This window comes from Acipenser ruthenus, chromosome 20 (assembly GCF_902713425.1).
Source record: "Acipenser ruthenus chromosome 20, fAciRut3.2 maternal haplotype, whole genome shotgun sequence".
In the NCBI taxonomy this organism is placed as follows: domain Eukaryota; kingdom Metazoa; phylum Chordata; class Actinopteri; order Acipenseriformes; family Acipenseridae; genus Acipenser; species Acipenser ruthenus.
Genome location: NC_081208.1, coordinates 10,120,836 through 10,137,010, shown reverse-complemented (window position 1 = coordinate 10,137,010; position 16,175 = coordinate 10,120,836). Strand labels below are relative to the sequence as shown.

At 39.6% G+C, this 16,175-nt stretch overlaps 1 protein-coding gene across 1 annotated transcript in view; it reads left to right on the top strand.

The window, feature by feature from the left end:
* Positions 1–16,175, top strand: part of LOC117425708 (arf-GAP with coiled-coil, ANK repeat and PH domain-containing protein 3) — a 185,592-nt gene that overhangs the window by 93,901 nt on the left and 75,516 nt on the right. Inside the window, exon 5 of the mRNA XM_058993464.1 lies at positions 13,967–14,025. Coding sequence (XP_058849447.1) covers positions 13,967–14,025 — 59 coding nt within the window. The remainder of the gene's footprint in view (positions 1–13,966; positions 14,026–16,175) is intronic.

The window sequence follows — 16,175 nt, the reverse complement described above, 5'->3', positions numbered from 1 at the left end:
GTGAACAGAAGGATAGTGCGAATGGTAGAAAAAGAACCAAGGATAACTGCCAAAGAGATACAAGCTGAACTCCAAGGTGAAGGTATGTCAGTTTCTGATCGCACCATCCGTCGCTTTTTGAGCGAAAGTGGGCTCCATGGAAGAAGACCCAGGAGGACTCCACTTTTGACAGAAAAACATAAAAAAGCCAGACTGGAATTTGCTAAAATGCATATTGACAAGCCACAATCCTTCTGGGAGAATGTCCTTTGGACAGATGAGTGAAAACTGGAGCTTTTTGGCAAGTCACATCAGCTCTGTTTTCACAGACGAAAAAATGAAGCTTTCAAAGAAAAGAACACCATACCTACAGTGAAACATGGAGGAGGCTCGGTTATGTTTTGGGGCTGCTTTGCTGCGCCTGGCACAGGGTGCCTTGAATCTGTGCAGGGCACAATGAAATCTCAAGACTATCAAGGCATTCTGGAGCGAAATGTACTGCCCAGTGTCAGAAAGCTCTGTCTCAGTCACAGGTCATGTGTCCTCCAACAGGATAATGACCCAAAACACACAGCTAAAAGCACCCAAGAATGGATAAGAACAAAACATTAGACTATTCTGAAGTGGCCTTCTATGAGTCCTGATCTGAATCCTATCGAACATCTATGGAAAGAGCTGAAACTTGCAGTCTGGAGAAGGCACCCATCAAACCTGAGACAGCTGGAGCAGTTTGCTCAGGAAGAGTGTGCCAAACTACCTGTTAACAGGTGCAGAAGTCTCATTGAGCGCTACAGAAAACGTTTGATTGCAGTGATTGCCTCTAAAGGTTGTGCAACAAAATATTAGGTTAGCGGTCCCATCATTTTTGTCCATGCCATTTTCATTTGTTTTCTTATTTACAATATTATGTTGAATAAAAAATCAAAAGCAAAGTCTGATTTCTATTAAATATGGAATAAACAATGTTGGATGCCAATTACTTTTGTCAGTTTAAAGTTATTTCAGAGAAAATTCTGCATTCTTCGTTTTTTGTGGAGGGGTACCAACAAATTTGAGCACGTCTGTATATATATATATATATATATATATATATATATATATATATATATATATATATATATATATATTACCCTGCTAGATCAGCCAGAGTGTTTTTATATGTAGCTGTGCACTGCTAGGTGCTGGCGCTTGCTAATATCAACTGATCTAGTCTACATTACATCTATCTGTGGCAGGCTTTTAGAACTGAAGAGCAGCATCTGAACTTAAAGCAACTTAGGAAAAAAAAAACAATATTTGAGTTGGATCAGGAGACAGTTTAAAAAGAAAGTGGGAGGGTTGATTCATGGCTTTTTAGATGCGACAGTCCTGTCAATCTACCCCTATAAGTCACCAGTCGAAAAATACGCATATCAATTTTGCTGCACAGCTTGTCTGCCTCCCCTAAAACTTCCACTAACAACTACATCTCCCACAATACAATGTCTTCAGTTACTAGGAAAACTATGCACAAGAAAAACCAACCTAACAAATATTATCCAATCTCTGGCTAGCCCTGTTGTCTTTGCAGCCAATCACAGTAAGCACAGGAGCTAAACAGGTTGAACTGTAAACACCCCAGTCCAGCTACAAATCCAACTGGAGCCATCGTCAGAGGCAACCGCTAAAACACAGGGCCTATAATATTAAACAAATTGTTTTATAACTTATTAATGCATTTCCTTATTTTATTTATCTATCTTTATATTGATTTTTTGACATGTTCACTGAGTTTAAGAATGTAATGTAAAATATAAGTAACTAATTTGCAGACAGTAGCGGTTTTAGGCACATGCAGCCCATGCAATTGAATGGGGGCCCCTTTTGTCGTGGCTCAGTTACTTTAAAAAAAAAAAAGTATATTCATCTCAAGTCTGCACCAGAATGAATGACTGTGGCAAAGTGCCCCCCCTGTGTATGTTATATGTTACGTGTTGTGTGTAAATGTTGGTGTATAGGCATTGGTACACGGGATATAAGCGGGTCTGTGTTTCACGTGTGTGTAAAATGTAATATGTGAGCACGGGGAATTGCACTTTATTGATTCACGTGCAGTTGTACCGCGACTCCAATTGAATGATTGATTAGCAGTCGAGTCTCGGTACAACTGCATATATAGATGCACGTTTCATTCAGTCGGGGGGGGGGGGGTGTTCGGTGAGTGGAGAACGGGAGAGAGAGAGAAGGAGAGAATAAAACAACGTAAAGTAAATAAGTGTTTTCACTCACCGTGTTTGTTCGGTTGTCTGTGCATCCACCGTTTGTGTGTTAGTACGTTTTGTTTGTCCTTTTATTTTGGCCTCAAGTGCTGTGTCCTGTTTTTGTGTTTAAAACCTTTTATTTTCTGTTCTGTTCTGTTAATTATTAAATGCTGAGCGCGATCACGCAGGAAGTTTAGACCAGAAAGTAGGAAAGCAGGTGTGCTATGGAGGGACATGCCTTGGTGGGCTGAACAGCCTCATGTATGTAAACAGTGAAAGAGCAGCTGCAGGTTGCCTGAAGGTGCCCCTGAAACAGGATTGATTTTACCCTCAAGGGAGCATCATGCCAGGGCTCTGCCCACAGTAATGGATGTTACTGCACTGCTGGTGCAGTAGAGGCATGTTTTATTTAACTGCTGGTTTCTGCAGTGGATTTCGAGATGCATTACAATGACTTGCAAGTCATTAGTAGATGAAATAAATGTTTCTTTTGAACCAGTGGAGTGTAACAGAGCAGCACTAAGTTAAAGTGTATTTTACAACAGGCTGCCAATCCACTGTTTGCTTCCTGTTTTTCTAAAATCCCACCGGACATTATAACAGTAAATAAACTGAATGTGGTGCATTCAATACAAGGTCGTTGAAAGCAACAACAATCTTAAACATTTTAATACTGTTGCCATTCTGAGTGGCCCTTAATGCATATACTCCAATATTGTATGTACGTGTTTTAATAAGAGCTGAGGAGCTGCTCTTCAGTTCTAGTGACCTGCCTTAGACATGTGTAATGTAGGCTAGATCAGCCAAAGTGTCTTTATTTTAGCAAGCACCAGCACCATCTAGTGCACAGCAGGGTATTTAAAAGATTAAAAAGGGGCAGATCACTAGATGGCGCTGGCTCTTACCTCTATAATGACACTTTGTGTGCTCTGGTCTATGTTACGTATATCTGTGACAGGCAAGCAGAACTGAAGAGCAGCTCCTGAACTCACATTCAGGATATATCAGTCCCACAGACTTCTAAAAACACAATAAGAATTATTAAAAAGGGAAGAGTAAAAAGAAGGAAGTTTGAAGCTGATTACTCAATGCTATGTGGAAAACCTACAGTATACTTAAAGTTTACTGCTGTTGTGTAGAGAAGCAGGGAGTGGTGGAGGCAGTGTCTCTGCTGTTTTTATGCAGGATTTGCCAGCGACTGCGGTTAAGGTTTTTGGGGGCAAGGAATTCTATAATGGTCATGATAAAGATTAAATTGGGTAATAAAATGCATGATGAAAAGAAAGCCGAAAAGGTTTGAATATTTTAGGAAAATCATTTCTCAGGAGGTACCGACAAACAAAGCAAATCTGTTTTTGTTTTTCATTTTTGACTGTTTGAAAATTGCTGATACGGCTAAACAGTGTTTATTTATTTCATTGTTGGATATTGAAATAGTCTGGAATGAGCAATTACTGAGGAATTAAGACTGAGCTCCAAATATTATTACCACATAAATTGTACAATATATGTATGAAAAATATGCCATTAAAAAGTAATTATACTGGGAATAAATTCAGTATGATTAAAAGGCTTTAGTTGAATAGTAAGTCATTTAAATTGCATTTATTTTTGCTGTCACTTAACCTTTTAATGATGTTTCCCATCAATCTGAGTAGTTCTTATTGCAAGTAGTTTTTTTAAGCCTGTGGTAAGGTGCACAGGAATTACTCTCCAGTGCATATTTAATGTAGGCGGGAGCAGAAAAGTGTCTTCATTTTAGAAGGTGCCAGCACCATCTAGTGCACAGCAGTGTATTGCCAGAACAAAAGGAAACTTGATCCAAAGTGTCACTAGATGGCACTGGCTCATTTTGTCTGATGTAGCTGATGTGACATGTGTCTATGGCAGGCAACTAGATCTGAAGAGCAGCCCCTGCGCTCGGGTGAAAGAGCAGCTCCTGCGCTCAGAATGTTTGTAAACATTAAATATAAAGCTTCTAGAAAGCAGGCTGCAAATGAATCCTGACTTTCCATCATGGCCTTCCATCCTCTAGAAAACATTTAGGGACTAGACTACACAAAGTCTGATCTTTGGCCAGCTATTGTCCATTAAAATGTTTAGAGGGTTATACTACAGAAGCTTGAGCCACTGTGATCCAAACCCAAACAATACGCAAGGCTAGAGCCTGTGCGTGCCGATGTGACAGACCGCTATATCAATACTGACACTGGATGTGTGTAGAACACCGGTACGGGAGCTGTGGTCAGACCTGCTATTTAAACTTGGATATTGCTGAGGTTTAGGGGCAGACACCCTGGCAGCCTGCAGGAGCTCTGACAGTCTCCCCTGCGTCAGGAGGATCTCCATTGCTTCTTTCAGAAACCCTGGCAGCCTGCAGGAGCTCTGGCAGTCTCCCCTGTGTCAGGAGGATCTCCATTGCTTCTTTCAGAAACCCTGGCAGCCTGCAGGAGCTCTGGCAGTCTCCCCTGTGTCAGGAGGATCTCCATTGCTTCTTTCAGAAACCCTGGCAGCCTGCAGGAGCTCTGGCAGTCTCCCCTGTGTCAGGAGGATCTCCATTGCTTCTTTCATCTGCTTCTTTGTGGCTAGAGGCACTGTGGCACTGTGGTTCTCATTGCTGCAGGAAATTCATTTTTAATGCCAGTATCTGGTTTAACTTTTACTTGCTCATAAACTTGGTTTAGAAGATTTATTGTTGCTCTAATTTTGGCGAACCGTGGATAACCAAATTAGGTATTTTTGTGCAAGTGTGATTAACTCTTGAGTTGCTTGATTTCTTATTGTTAAATAAACACTGGGAGGGAAATCGTGTCTGTCATTGCACAGTAACATTGTTGTCCTCTGCAAGGGGTGTGGATGTATTAGTAGTGGAGGTATTTGCACAGTATGCCCTTACGTTTGTACATTTTTCCATGGATTTTAAAAAATGCTTGTCCAATTGTAATACAACACGGCATTAACATTATTTAGCATAAAGTACTGATCGTATTAGATTCTGGGGATATGTGGGGGTGTCTGTCCGCACACGTGTCTCCCTGTATGTCACACATACATTTTTGCATATACAGTATCTGGAAGACGGCTTATTAAAACGTGATGGTTTGTTATTCAGCAGACGTTAATGGGACTATCAGATTGTGGGGATAAGGGTGTCTCTCTGTCTGTACATCCGTCCGTCTGTATGTCACATTTCTACATGTATCTTGAGAACAAAAGAAGTTATTCCACATACTGTAGTCTTACCCAATTTGTATTACATTACCCATTGCTGTTTCTCATTCCATACTGTTCTGTACATCCTGTTGATGTTCATCAGTTTAAGTGGATTACTTCACAAACCAGGGCTCTTTGTTAAGGAAACTAGCTTTAGTATGTAACCTGTGGTTTCATTGCAAGCATCTTCTGTTAAGTTTTGCTTATTATCCAAACCATAGATATCGTAATAGTCTTAGAGTACCCCTCCATAAAGCTGCTTAAAATAGATGCTGTTTGATCCATGCTGCTAATAATACAGAATTATTATTAGCCTTTGATTATGGCACATCACATGTTTTATATGGATTTGATACAGATCTTTTCTTGGCATCAAGAGCTTTTCATATGGTTAGGTGATAACTCTTAATGCCAGCTTTACAAATGAGTCACCAGGTTCCGATTTCTGACTGTTCAACAAAGTAACCAGCAAAACTAGTTTAAAGTGTCTTTTTATAGTTTACAGCTATGATTAGGCTCTGTGAACTGTCTTACTGCAGCCACAACACTACCCTATCGAATTAACTCATTTTTCTTCATAAAGTCAAATGAAACCTGCTGAATGATGTTACGTTAACATATTGAATTAATACCGCTTTGTAGTTTTCCATATACGAATAAAAATGATCAAAATTGACATTTCAAAATCTAACAGAAATACTGTACTACTATTTTGTGGCTTCTGGTATACTTTTGCAATAGCATTTTGTAGTTTCTTTGATTACATGATGTTAAATTATGTTCATATTTTTTTTTTTAATAATGTCTCAATCCTGAAATTGTAATTGAGGCTAAACTTTTTGGCCACAGCTGTACATGCTACAGTGGAACAAGGCACTTAACATTGTATTCAGCATTTCATTCTGTCACTTTAAGTTGGTAAAGGCCTTGCAGTTTCTCCCTGTTGTATTTGCATTTTGGAAGACCGAGCAAAGTCTCAACAGACACGCTCACTAATAGACTTGCTCATTATCAGATTGCCCGAACATGTTTACTGTTTATATGCTAGATCATGACGAGACGCCTCAAACCACTGTATCTAGAATGTGTTAAACCACAGTCCTGTCATCACTTTGACCAATTTGCTGCAGTTTCCCAAATCCCATTTGCACACGCCCTGGGAACAGAATTACATTGTGTTTGTGATGAGTTGAGAGCGTGGAGGAGGAAAGGAAACAACACTGCCCCACCACATCCCTGGACTCAGTGTTTCATTTCATGGGTTTGCTGACTGACAGTAATGAGAGACTGTCACAAAGACGGCCAGAGTGGGTGGCGTCAGACCAGAAAGGAATACACAGAGACGGTGGTTGTGATGATGAGCCGAGTGCAATGGCTGCACTCAGTGTATAATAACAAAATAAAAGGTTTAAACAACGGAATACAAAACAGGACACGACACTTAACGCCAAAATAAACAGACAGACAAAACGACTGACACTAAACAAACGGTGCACGGACAGACAAACAAACACGGTGAGAACAAACACTTATCTTGCACGTTTTTACTTTTAATTACTCCTCTCTCTCTCACCCGTTCTCCTCTTCCGAACACCCAACCACGAGTGACTAAACGTGCATCTATTTATACTGTTTGTGCTGGGATTCAATTACTAATTAATTATTCACTTGAATCCCAGCACGTGAATTCATTACGTGCAACCCCGTGCCACACATTATACACATTTTATCTGCACGTGAAGTGATGTGCCATCCTCGTGCCTAAATATAATTATACACTTTAAACACACGTGAAACACAGACCCGTTTATATCCCGTGTACCAATCTATACACCAACATTAACATACGCACCATACATACAACACATAACAAGTACAATACACACAGGGGCGGGCACTTTGCCACAGAGACAAAGAACAGGTTTGACTCGTCTAGATTTGCAGCCGTGTGCTCATTCGGGTGTGTGGTTGTGTAACACAGTGATTGCTGTTGTTCCAGAGAGAATTGAAGGCCTCTCTTGACCAACACTGGCTCACCATGTGACTATAAACCCCTGCTGGAAATAAGAAAACTTTTATTAAATGTTTTTTATCACTTAAACTTTTTGTGATTCATTTTGGCAGAGCCCAGGGTTAAGATTTCTTTAAACATACTGATTGGGGCTAGAAAAAGTCTCATCCAATTGTGATGAACTTGTAAACTTAGGTATTGAGACTATATGAATCTAGGTTCCTGTTTGGCCGTTAATGAGGTTTGTGTGTAAATGGATTTATATGTATATGGAGGTTACAGTTCTGTATGTGTGTCTCCCTTATAATTCACGATAGGCTAGTTTTTATACTGATTTAAAAAGCATGTGTGTTACTGCATACTTGTTCAGTTAGTGGAGGAATACTGTAAACGTTTAATTTTTTTCTGAGGCTAATTTTAATTGCATCCTTCATAAAACTAGAAGGAAATTAGAACAACCATTGTTGTTTCCAGTACAATAAACACACACAATATGCTCCAGTACATTACAATATATAAAAAAAGAAGCCCTGGTTTATGCTATTTATAATAACTGTATTTCTGTGAGATTTATCCTCTAAAATCTTGCAGTTAACATGCTGGTGACCTATTCCTGTGCATTACTAACTTTATTACTGAAACGGTTTATTTGTTTGTATTTGAACGCTTATTTGGCTAAACCTGAGGCTCAGGCTTAATGCAAACACAAGGCCTGGATTCTGAATCAGAGACACACATTACAATCAGTCCACTCTTTGGAATAGAATGCAGTCAGAGAGATCGATGTCAGTGTAATATTATGCATGTTGGCATGCTAGTTCACTTTTTCAGCTTGGTAATCTTCAGAATCCAGCATGCATGTTTTCAACAGATTTATGTTAATATGACAATATCAAGACTATTCCAACAGAAATTCAGCTCTGTACAGTATGTCTCACACAATGCTTTTAGGTTGTAAGGTGATCCCAGGGGTGTTAGCACCACTTTTGAACACTTTTAAAGCTCAAAAGTGAATTTAGCTCCTTTTTCTATATTGACCAAAAAAACATTCTTCCCAGACAATGAAACTCATGCTGGATCATAAAGGATGAAAGTGGAAGCCTTGTGGCTGTATGAAGCTTTGAGATGCACACTTCCTAGTGCATGAGAAGCTGTATGAAGCTTTGAGATGCACACTTCCTAGTACATGAGAAGCTGTATGAAGCTTTGAGACCCACACTTCTTAGTGCTTGAGAAGCTGTATGAAGCTTTGAGACGCACACTTCCTAGTGCATGAGAAGCTGTATGAAGCTTTGAGACGCACACTTCCTAGTACATGAGAAGCTGTATGAAGCTTTGAGACGCACACTTCCTAGTGCATGAGAAGCTGTATGAAGCTTTGAGACGCACACTTCCTAGTACATGAGAAGCTGTATGAAGCTTTGAGACGCACACTTCTTAGTGCTTGAGAAGCTGTATGAAGCTTTGAGACCCACACTTCTTAGTGCTTGAGAAGCTGTATGAAGCTTTGAGACGCACACTTCCTAGTACATGAGAAGCTATATGAAGCTTTGAGACGCACACTTCCTAGTACATGAGAAGCTGTATGAAGCTTTGAGACGCACACTTCCTAGTACATGAGAAGCTGTATGAAGCTTTGAGACGCACACTTCCTAGTGCTTGAGAAGCTGTATGAAGCTTTGAGACCCACACTTCCTAGTGCTTGAGAAGCTGTATGAAGCTTTGAGACGCACACTTCCTAGTACATGAGAAGCTGTATGAAGCTTTGAGACGCACACTTCCTAGTGCTTGAGAAGCTGTATGAAGCTTTGAGACGCACACTTCCTAGTACATGAGAAGCTGTATGAAGCTTTGATACGCACACTTCTTAGTGCTTGAGAAGCTGTATGAAGCTTTGAGACCCACACTTCTTAGTGCTTGAGAAGCTGTATGAAGCTTTGAGACGCACACTTCCTAGTACATGAGAAGCTGTATGAAGCTTTGAGACGCACACTTCCTAGTACATGAGAAGCTGTATGAAGCTTTGAGACGCACACTTCCTAGTACATGAGAAGCTGTATGAAGCTTTGAGACGCACACTTCCTAGTGCTTGAGAAGCTGTATGAAGCTTTGAGACGCACACTTCCTAGTACATGAGAAGCTGTATGAAGCTTTGAGACGCACACTTCCTAGTACATGAGAAGCTGTATGAAGCTTTGAGACGCACACTTCCTAGTGCTTGAGAAGCTGTATGAAGCTTTGAGATGCACACTTCCTAACCTTATAAATGTTTACCATAGAAAAGCGTAATAAAGCATAGTGAAAGCATGGTAAAGCATAGGAAGACAGTGTAAAGAACAGTGAGGTATGGTAAAACATATTAATAAACATGGTAAACCAGGGTAAATTATGGTTAATACATGGTATTACAATGGAAAAAGCATGGCAAAAGTACCATGCAAAAATACCATGGTAGACTTGTATATGGGTAGTACATGAGAAGCTGTGAACTCTAGACATCAGTATCAATGTCTGTCTAGATCTTTTCAGCCGGTATCCTTGGTGATTGACAAACACATGGTAGTTTGTATTTGTCTGCATTATATAAACATCATGAGCATTGACACTGCAACAGAAAATAAATTGAACTGTGGCACTGCGGGCTGAAGGATCTTGTAAATGTTTTGGACTTTTTTTTAAATGTTGTTAGTTTCATAAAGCAACACCCGCCACACCCATGCTGTTACAAATAAAGCAGCAGACGCTACAGCTGCCTCGGGATGTCATTGACCAAGAAACATTCGGGGCAGCTGATTATTCATATGGCTGGATTGGCTGATGAGATTGAAAAGCTCTTAACTGGCAAAAGACACTTCCTCTTCAACATCTTCAAATCATTAGCAGCAGGCCGTGTTTTTGCATTCAATGTTGTTTCTGCTTGGCAGAGAAATCTGCTAGAAATGACTTTCTCTCAGGAATGAGCCTAGAGACTGAGAGATTTATCCTCTAAAATCCTCAATGACACTGTAGTGCTGAGAAAATTACAGCTGTGGTCTGGTAAAGAGAATACGAGCCAAGAAGCAGATTGTCCAAGGAAAGAAGATATGTCATAAGCCCAACATTGTAAGTATTACTGAATACTGTATAGTGTTTAGAACAAGCTTGTTACTTTTTGTTCATAAGTACATAGGGTTGAGAAAGCTAACTGAATCTATTCAGCTTATAGCTATTACCGAAGGTTTTGCATCACCCTATAGAATGAACTAATTTAGCTTCATAAAGTCGAATGAAACCTGCTGAATAATGTTACGTTAGCATATTGAATTACATACCACTTTACGAAAAACTGACAAAAATAAAGAAACGTGACATTTTGAAATCTAACATGACAATACTGTACTACTATTATGGCTTCCGGTAGACTTTTGGGATATCATTTTGCATTTTCGTTGATTACATGATGTTAAAGGAGGCAGTGTGGTCCAGTGGTTAAAGTCCAGGGTTTGTAACCAGAAGGTCACGGGTTCAAATCCCACCTCCTGCCACTGACTGACTCACTGTGTGACCCTGAGCAAGTCACTTCACCTCCTTGTGCTCCATCCTGCGGATGAGATGTTGAATCAATGTGCTATTGTAAGTGACACTGCATATAATGCACAGTTCACAGCCTACCTCTGTAAAGCGCTTTGTGATGGTGGTCCACTATGAAAGGCGCTATATAAAAATGATGAGATTATTATTGTTATTATATTAAAGATGCTGCTGGTTTTAATATTGAATTTGCAGAAGTGACGGGGGATGCATGTTTTATATGTTGTTCCTGAAAGATATACACTACAGAAACACACTGAGAAGAGCTGTCTGTTATTAAAGATATACACTACAGAAACACACTGTGAGAGGAGCTGTCTGTTATTAAAGATATACACTACAGAAACACACTGTGAGAGGAGCTGTTTGTTATTAAAGATATACACTACAGAAACACACTGAGAGAGGAGCTGTCTGTTATTAAAGATATACACTACAGAAACACACTGTGAGAGGAGCTGTCTGTTATTAAAGATATACACTACAGAAACACACTGAGAGAGGAGCTGGCTGTTATTAAAGATATACACTACAGAAACACACTGTGAGAGGAGCTAGCTGTTATTAAAGATATACACTACAGAAACACACTGTGAGAGGAGCTGTCTGTTATTAAAGATATACACTACAGAAACACACTGAGAGAGGAGCTGGCTGTTATTAAAGATATACACTACAGAAACACACTGTGAGAGGAGCTGGCTGTTATTAAAGATATACACTACAGAAACACACTGTGAGAGGAGCTGGCTGTTATTAAAGATATACACTACAGAAACACACTGAGAAGAGCTGTCTGTTATTAAAGATATACACTACAGAAACACACTGTGAGAGGAGCTGGCTGTTATTAAAGATATACACTACAGAAACACACTGTGAGAGGAGCTGTCTGTTATTAAAGATATACACTACAGAAACACACTGTGAGAGGAGCTGTCTGTTATTAAAGATATACACTACAGAAACACACTGTGAGAGGAGCTGGCTGTTATTAAAGATATACACTTACAGAAACACACTGTGAGAGGAGCTGGCTGTTATTAAAGATATACACTACAGAAATGTCATTTTCAATTGACACACAGTTTTATTCAATGACCGCCTACTATTCGCCATCTATTTTAGTGAACCTGATGTTTCAAATCTACTGACTTGGAAACCAATGTGAAAAACGCTCTGGTAAAACAGATTCCTGCTTTGAGAAAAGACTGAAGATGCAATAAAAATAAAAAATAAAACTGTGGTGATTGTGTAAAACACTGGATTACTGTAATTATGAAAAACGTGTACACTTTCAACACAGGCTGCTGCTCATATGCTACATATCCTGATACTGACTCCAAGGTGGAGTAGATAATGAAAATGTTCTTATTGTAGATTTGAATATCTTATGATTGATGAGAACTCAAACGTGCCTATTGTATAACATTTTAAGAAGTACTGCATTCTGAATGTACATATATTTACATTTAGCAAATAAATTAGGATTTTTCTTGTAATGTAATTATTGACACCAAATGTAACACACGAAACCTGCATTTTGTTGATTTGTAATTCCAACATGCAAGAAAAAAACACCAACAGCGTATTTTAAAAGTTTTTAAAATGCATTTTCAGTACAATAACACATTGAAAACCTATATAACACAGGAGTTTCTTAATTCAAGGTACATGATGACTGCACCAGTCATGTCACAAATACCAGGGTTTTTTCATGACATGTGCACTGTTTTTGTCAAGATTCTTAAACATACGTCAAATAAAAATATGCACTTATGTTTTTTTGTGTGTGTGAACGTACCAGACATTTTAAAACATTTATCCAAATAAAATAAGGTTTCATAATAAAGATAAACTTGAACAAATGTTACAGTGCCTGTTGGTACCAAGTATTGGAGGCTGACCCTTTTACTAAACTACAAAACTGATTTATGATCTGTTCATTCTGCACCGGAAGCACATTAATCTGTCTGGTGCCTCCAAGTCCCTGTTTACTTATCATATCAGTTCATAATGCATATTTTCTAATATATGTGACCCATTTTCCTGCTTCCATCGGTTTTAGCCAGGAGACCAATCGTATTATCATAACAACCATGAGTAGAACGGGTTTGGAGGGAATGTAGCTGTGCAGTAATGCAATCAAATTTGTGGATGACTAAAACAAAGAGCATTTTCTTTTTTCATTATTCTTCTGTCAAATTCAAGATCGCAATGCCCTCTATTGGAGGCCTTTTGTAATTGCAGTAACTGCACGTGCTGCTAAAGCCTGGCTGATGTGCAGTAATGCCAGTATGTTAGGTGCTGCTAAAGCCTGGCTGATGTGATGTAATGCCAGTATGTTAGGTGCTGCTAAAGTCTGGCTGATGTGCAGTAATGCCCGTATGTTAGGTGCTGCTAAAGCCTGGCTGATGTGCAGTAATGCCAGCATGTTAGATGCTGCTAAAGCCTGGCTGATGTGCAGTAATGCCAGCATGTTAGATGCTGCTAAAGCCTGGCTGATGTGCAGTAATGCCAGCATGTTAGGTGCTGCTAAAGTCTGGCTGATGTGCAGTAATGCCAGCATGTTAGATGCTGCTAAAGCCTGGCTGACGTACAGTAATGCCAGCATGTTAGATGCTGCTAAAGCCTGGTTGATCGATCATCAAGTATGTGCTGCATTGTAACTGTGAATCTATTCCATGTCACCCCAACTGACTGTGCTTATCTTTCTCCTGGTCATACTGTTCCTCTGAACCCCTCCCTCAGTGAGCTGTCCTGAAACAACAGACTGCTGTTTATACTGCATATAGATCTTGTAACAACACACCGGAATTACCAGTGTACTTACCCCCTCTAGTGGGATACTACATATATGACATGAGACAACCAAAAAAAAACAAAAAACATTCTTTACCAATTTCATTTTTTCTTTGTTCCTTGTTGCTAATTGATGTCTTTTTCTTTCTAGATACTTTTTGATCAAGCTCAAAGATCTGTCAAGCAACAGCTTCAGAATTTTGTAAAAGAGTAAGTATTGACACTTTATTGTGTTGAAAACAAAGCATATCTGTGCCATTGTGATGTACACCGACAGAGAGTAAATATAACATGGTGCACACTCAGTGTAGCCAATAGCTAGAACTTACACAGGCATTGGTGATTATGAAACCTAAAAATTCTTAATCTCAATAAATCTCATCCACATGACCAGGTTACATACATACATACTGTGACACCTCTGGCGCTGTTGGACAGAGTGTCAGTCTTATTCAGGACTTTTAGCCCCGTCCTCTAGTGTAAAAAAAGATGTCAATCGTAGTATTTGTTGTTTAAACAGGTCGATGCCTGTATCTTTATTCACAAAACTTTAACAAAACAGCAAACAAACAAAACAAAAGTCTAGCTCCGTCTTGGAGTTACTAACTAAACTGTGATGGTTCACTATCTAACAACCGGGCAGCTAAGCTGCTTACCGGCTTCTTCAAAAACAAAAAAAATCCTTATATGGATTCAATATATATATAATGGTTACCTTTATAGACATTTCCAGGAGGACCTTTCAACACCTCAGCTTCTGTCTAGCACCCAACGAGACCTGAACAGGGTTTTTAGCCCTGCTTAAATATCAACCTTTTAATACAGGTGAAACCAATTACTCAACCCTGTGTAATTGCAGACTGGCCCATTCTAGTCCAGGTATTCAGGGAAATGTAGTTCGGCTGGTCGGCTTAGACCATCAGGACTACATTTTCCTTCCACAATTTTTTACATAGGATACAGGCTGTGCCTTATATGCGGCCCTACAGACGTGCTCAAATTTGTTGGTACCCTTACAGCTCATTGAAATAATGCTTCATTCCTCCTGAAAAGTGATGAAATTAAAAGCTATTTTATCATGTATACTTGCATGCCTTTGGTATGTCATTGAATAAAGCAAAGAAGCTGTGAAAAGAGATGAATTATTGCTTATTCTACAAAGATATTCTAAAATGGCCTGGACACATTTGTTGGTACCCCTTAGAAAAGATAATAAATAATTGGATTATAGTGATATTTCAAACTAATTAGTCTCTTTAATTAGTATCACACATGTCTCCAATCTTGTAATCAGTCATTCAGCCTATTTAAATGGAGAAAAGTAGTCACTGTGCTGTTTGGTATCATTGTGTGCACCACACTGAACATGGACCAGAGAAAGCAAAGGAGAGAGTTGTCTGAGGAGATCAGAAAGAAAATAATAGACAAGCATGGTAAAGGTAAAGGCTACAAGACCATCTCCAAGCAGCTTGATGTTCCTGTGACAACAGTTGCAAATATTATTAAAAAGTTTAAGGTCCATGGAACTGTAGCCAACCTCTCTGGGCGTGGCCGCAAGAGGAAAATCGACCCTAGACTGAACAGAAGGATAGCGCGAATGGTAGAAAAAGAACCAAGGATAACTGCCAAAGAGATACAAGCTGAACTCCAAGGTGAAGGTACGTCAGTTTCTGATCGCACCATCCGTCGCTTTTTGAGCGAAAGTGGGCTCCATGGAAGAAGACTCAGGAGGACTCCACTTTTGACAGAAAAACATAAAAAAGCCAGACTGGAATTTGCTAAAATGCATATTGACAAGCCACAATCCTTCTGGGAGAATGTCCTTTGGACAGATGAGTCAAAACTGGAGCTTTTTGGCAAGTCACATCAGCTCTATTTTCACAGACGAAAAAATGAAGCTTTCAAAGAAAAGAACACCATACCTACAGTGAAACATGGAGGAGGCTCGGTCATGTTTTGGGGCTGCTTTGCTTCACCTGGCACAGGGTGCCTTGAATCTGTGCAGGGCACAATGAAATCTCAAGACTATCAAGGCATTCTGGAGTGAAACGTACTGCCCAGTGTCAGAAAGCTCTGTCTCAGTCGCAGGTCATGGGTCCTCCAACAGGATAATGACCCAAAACACACAGCTAAAAGCACCCAAGAATGGATAAGAACAAAACATTGGACTATTCTGAAGTGGCCTTCTATGAGTCCTGATCTGAATCCTATCGAACATCTATGGAAAGAGCTGAAACTTGCAGTCTGGAGAAGGCACCCATCAAACCTGAGACAGCTGGAGCAGTTTGCTCAGGAAGAGTGGGCCAAACTACCTGTTAACAGGTGCAGACGTCTCATTGAGAGCTACAGAAAACGTTTGA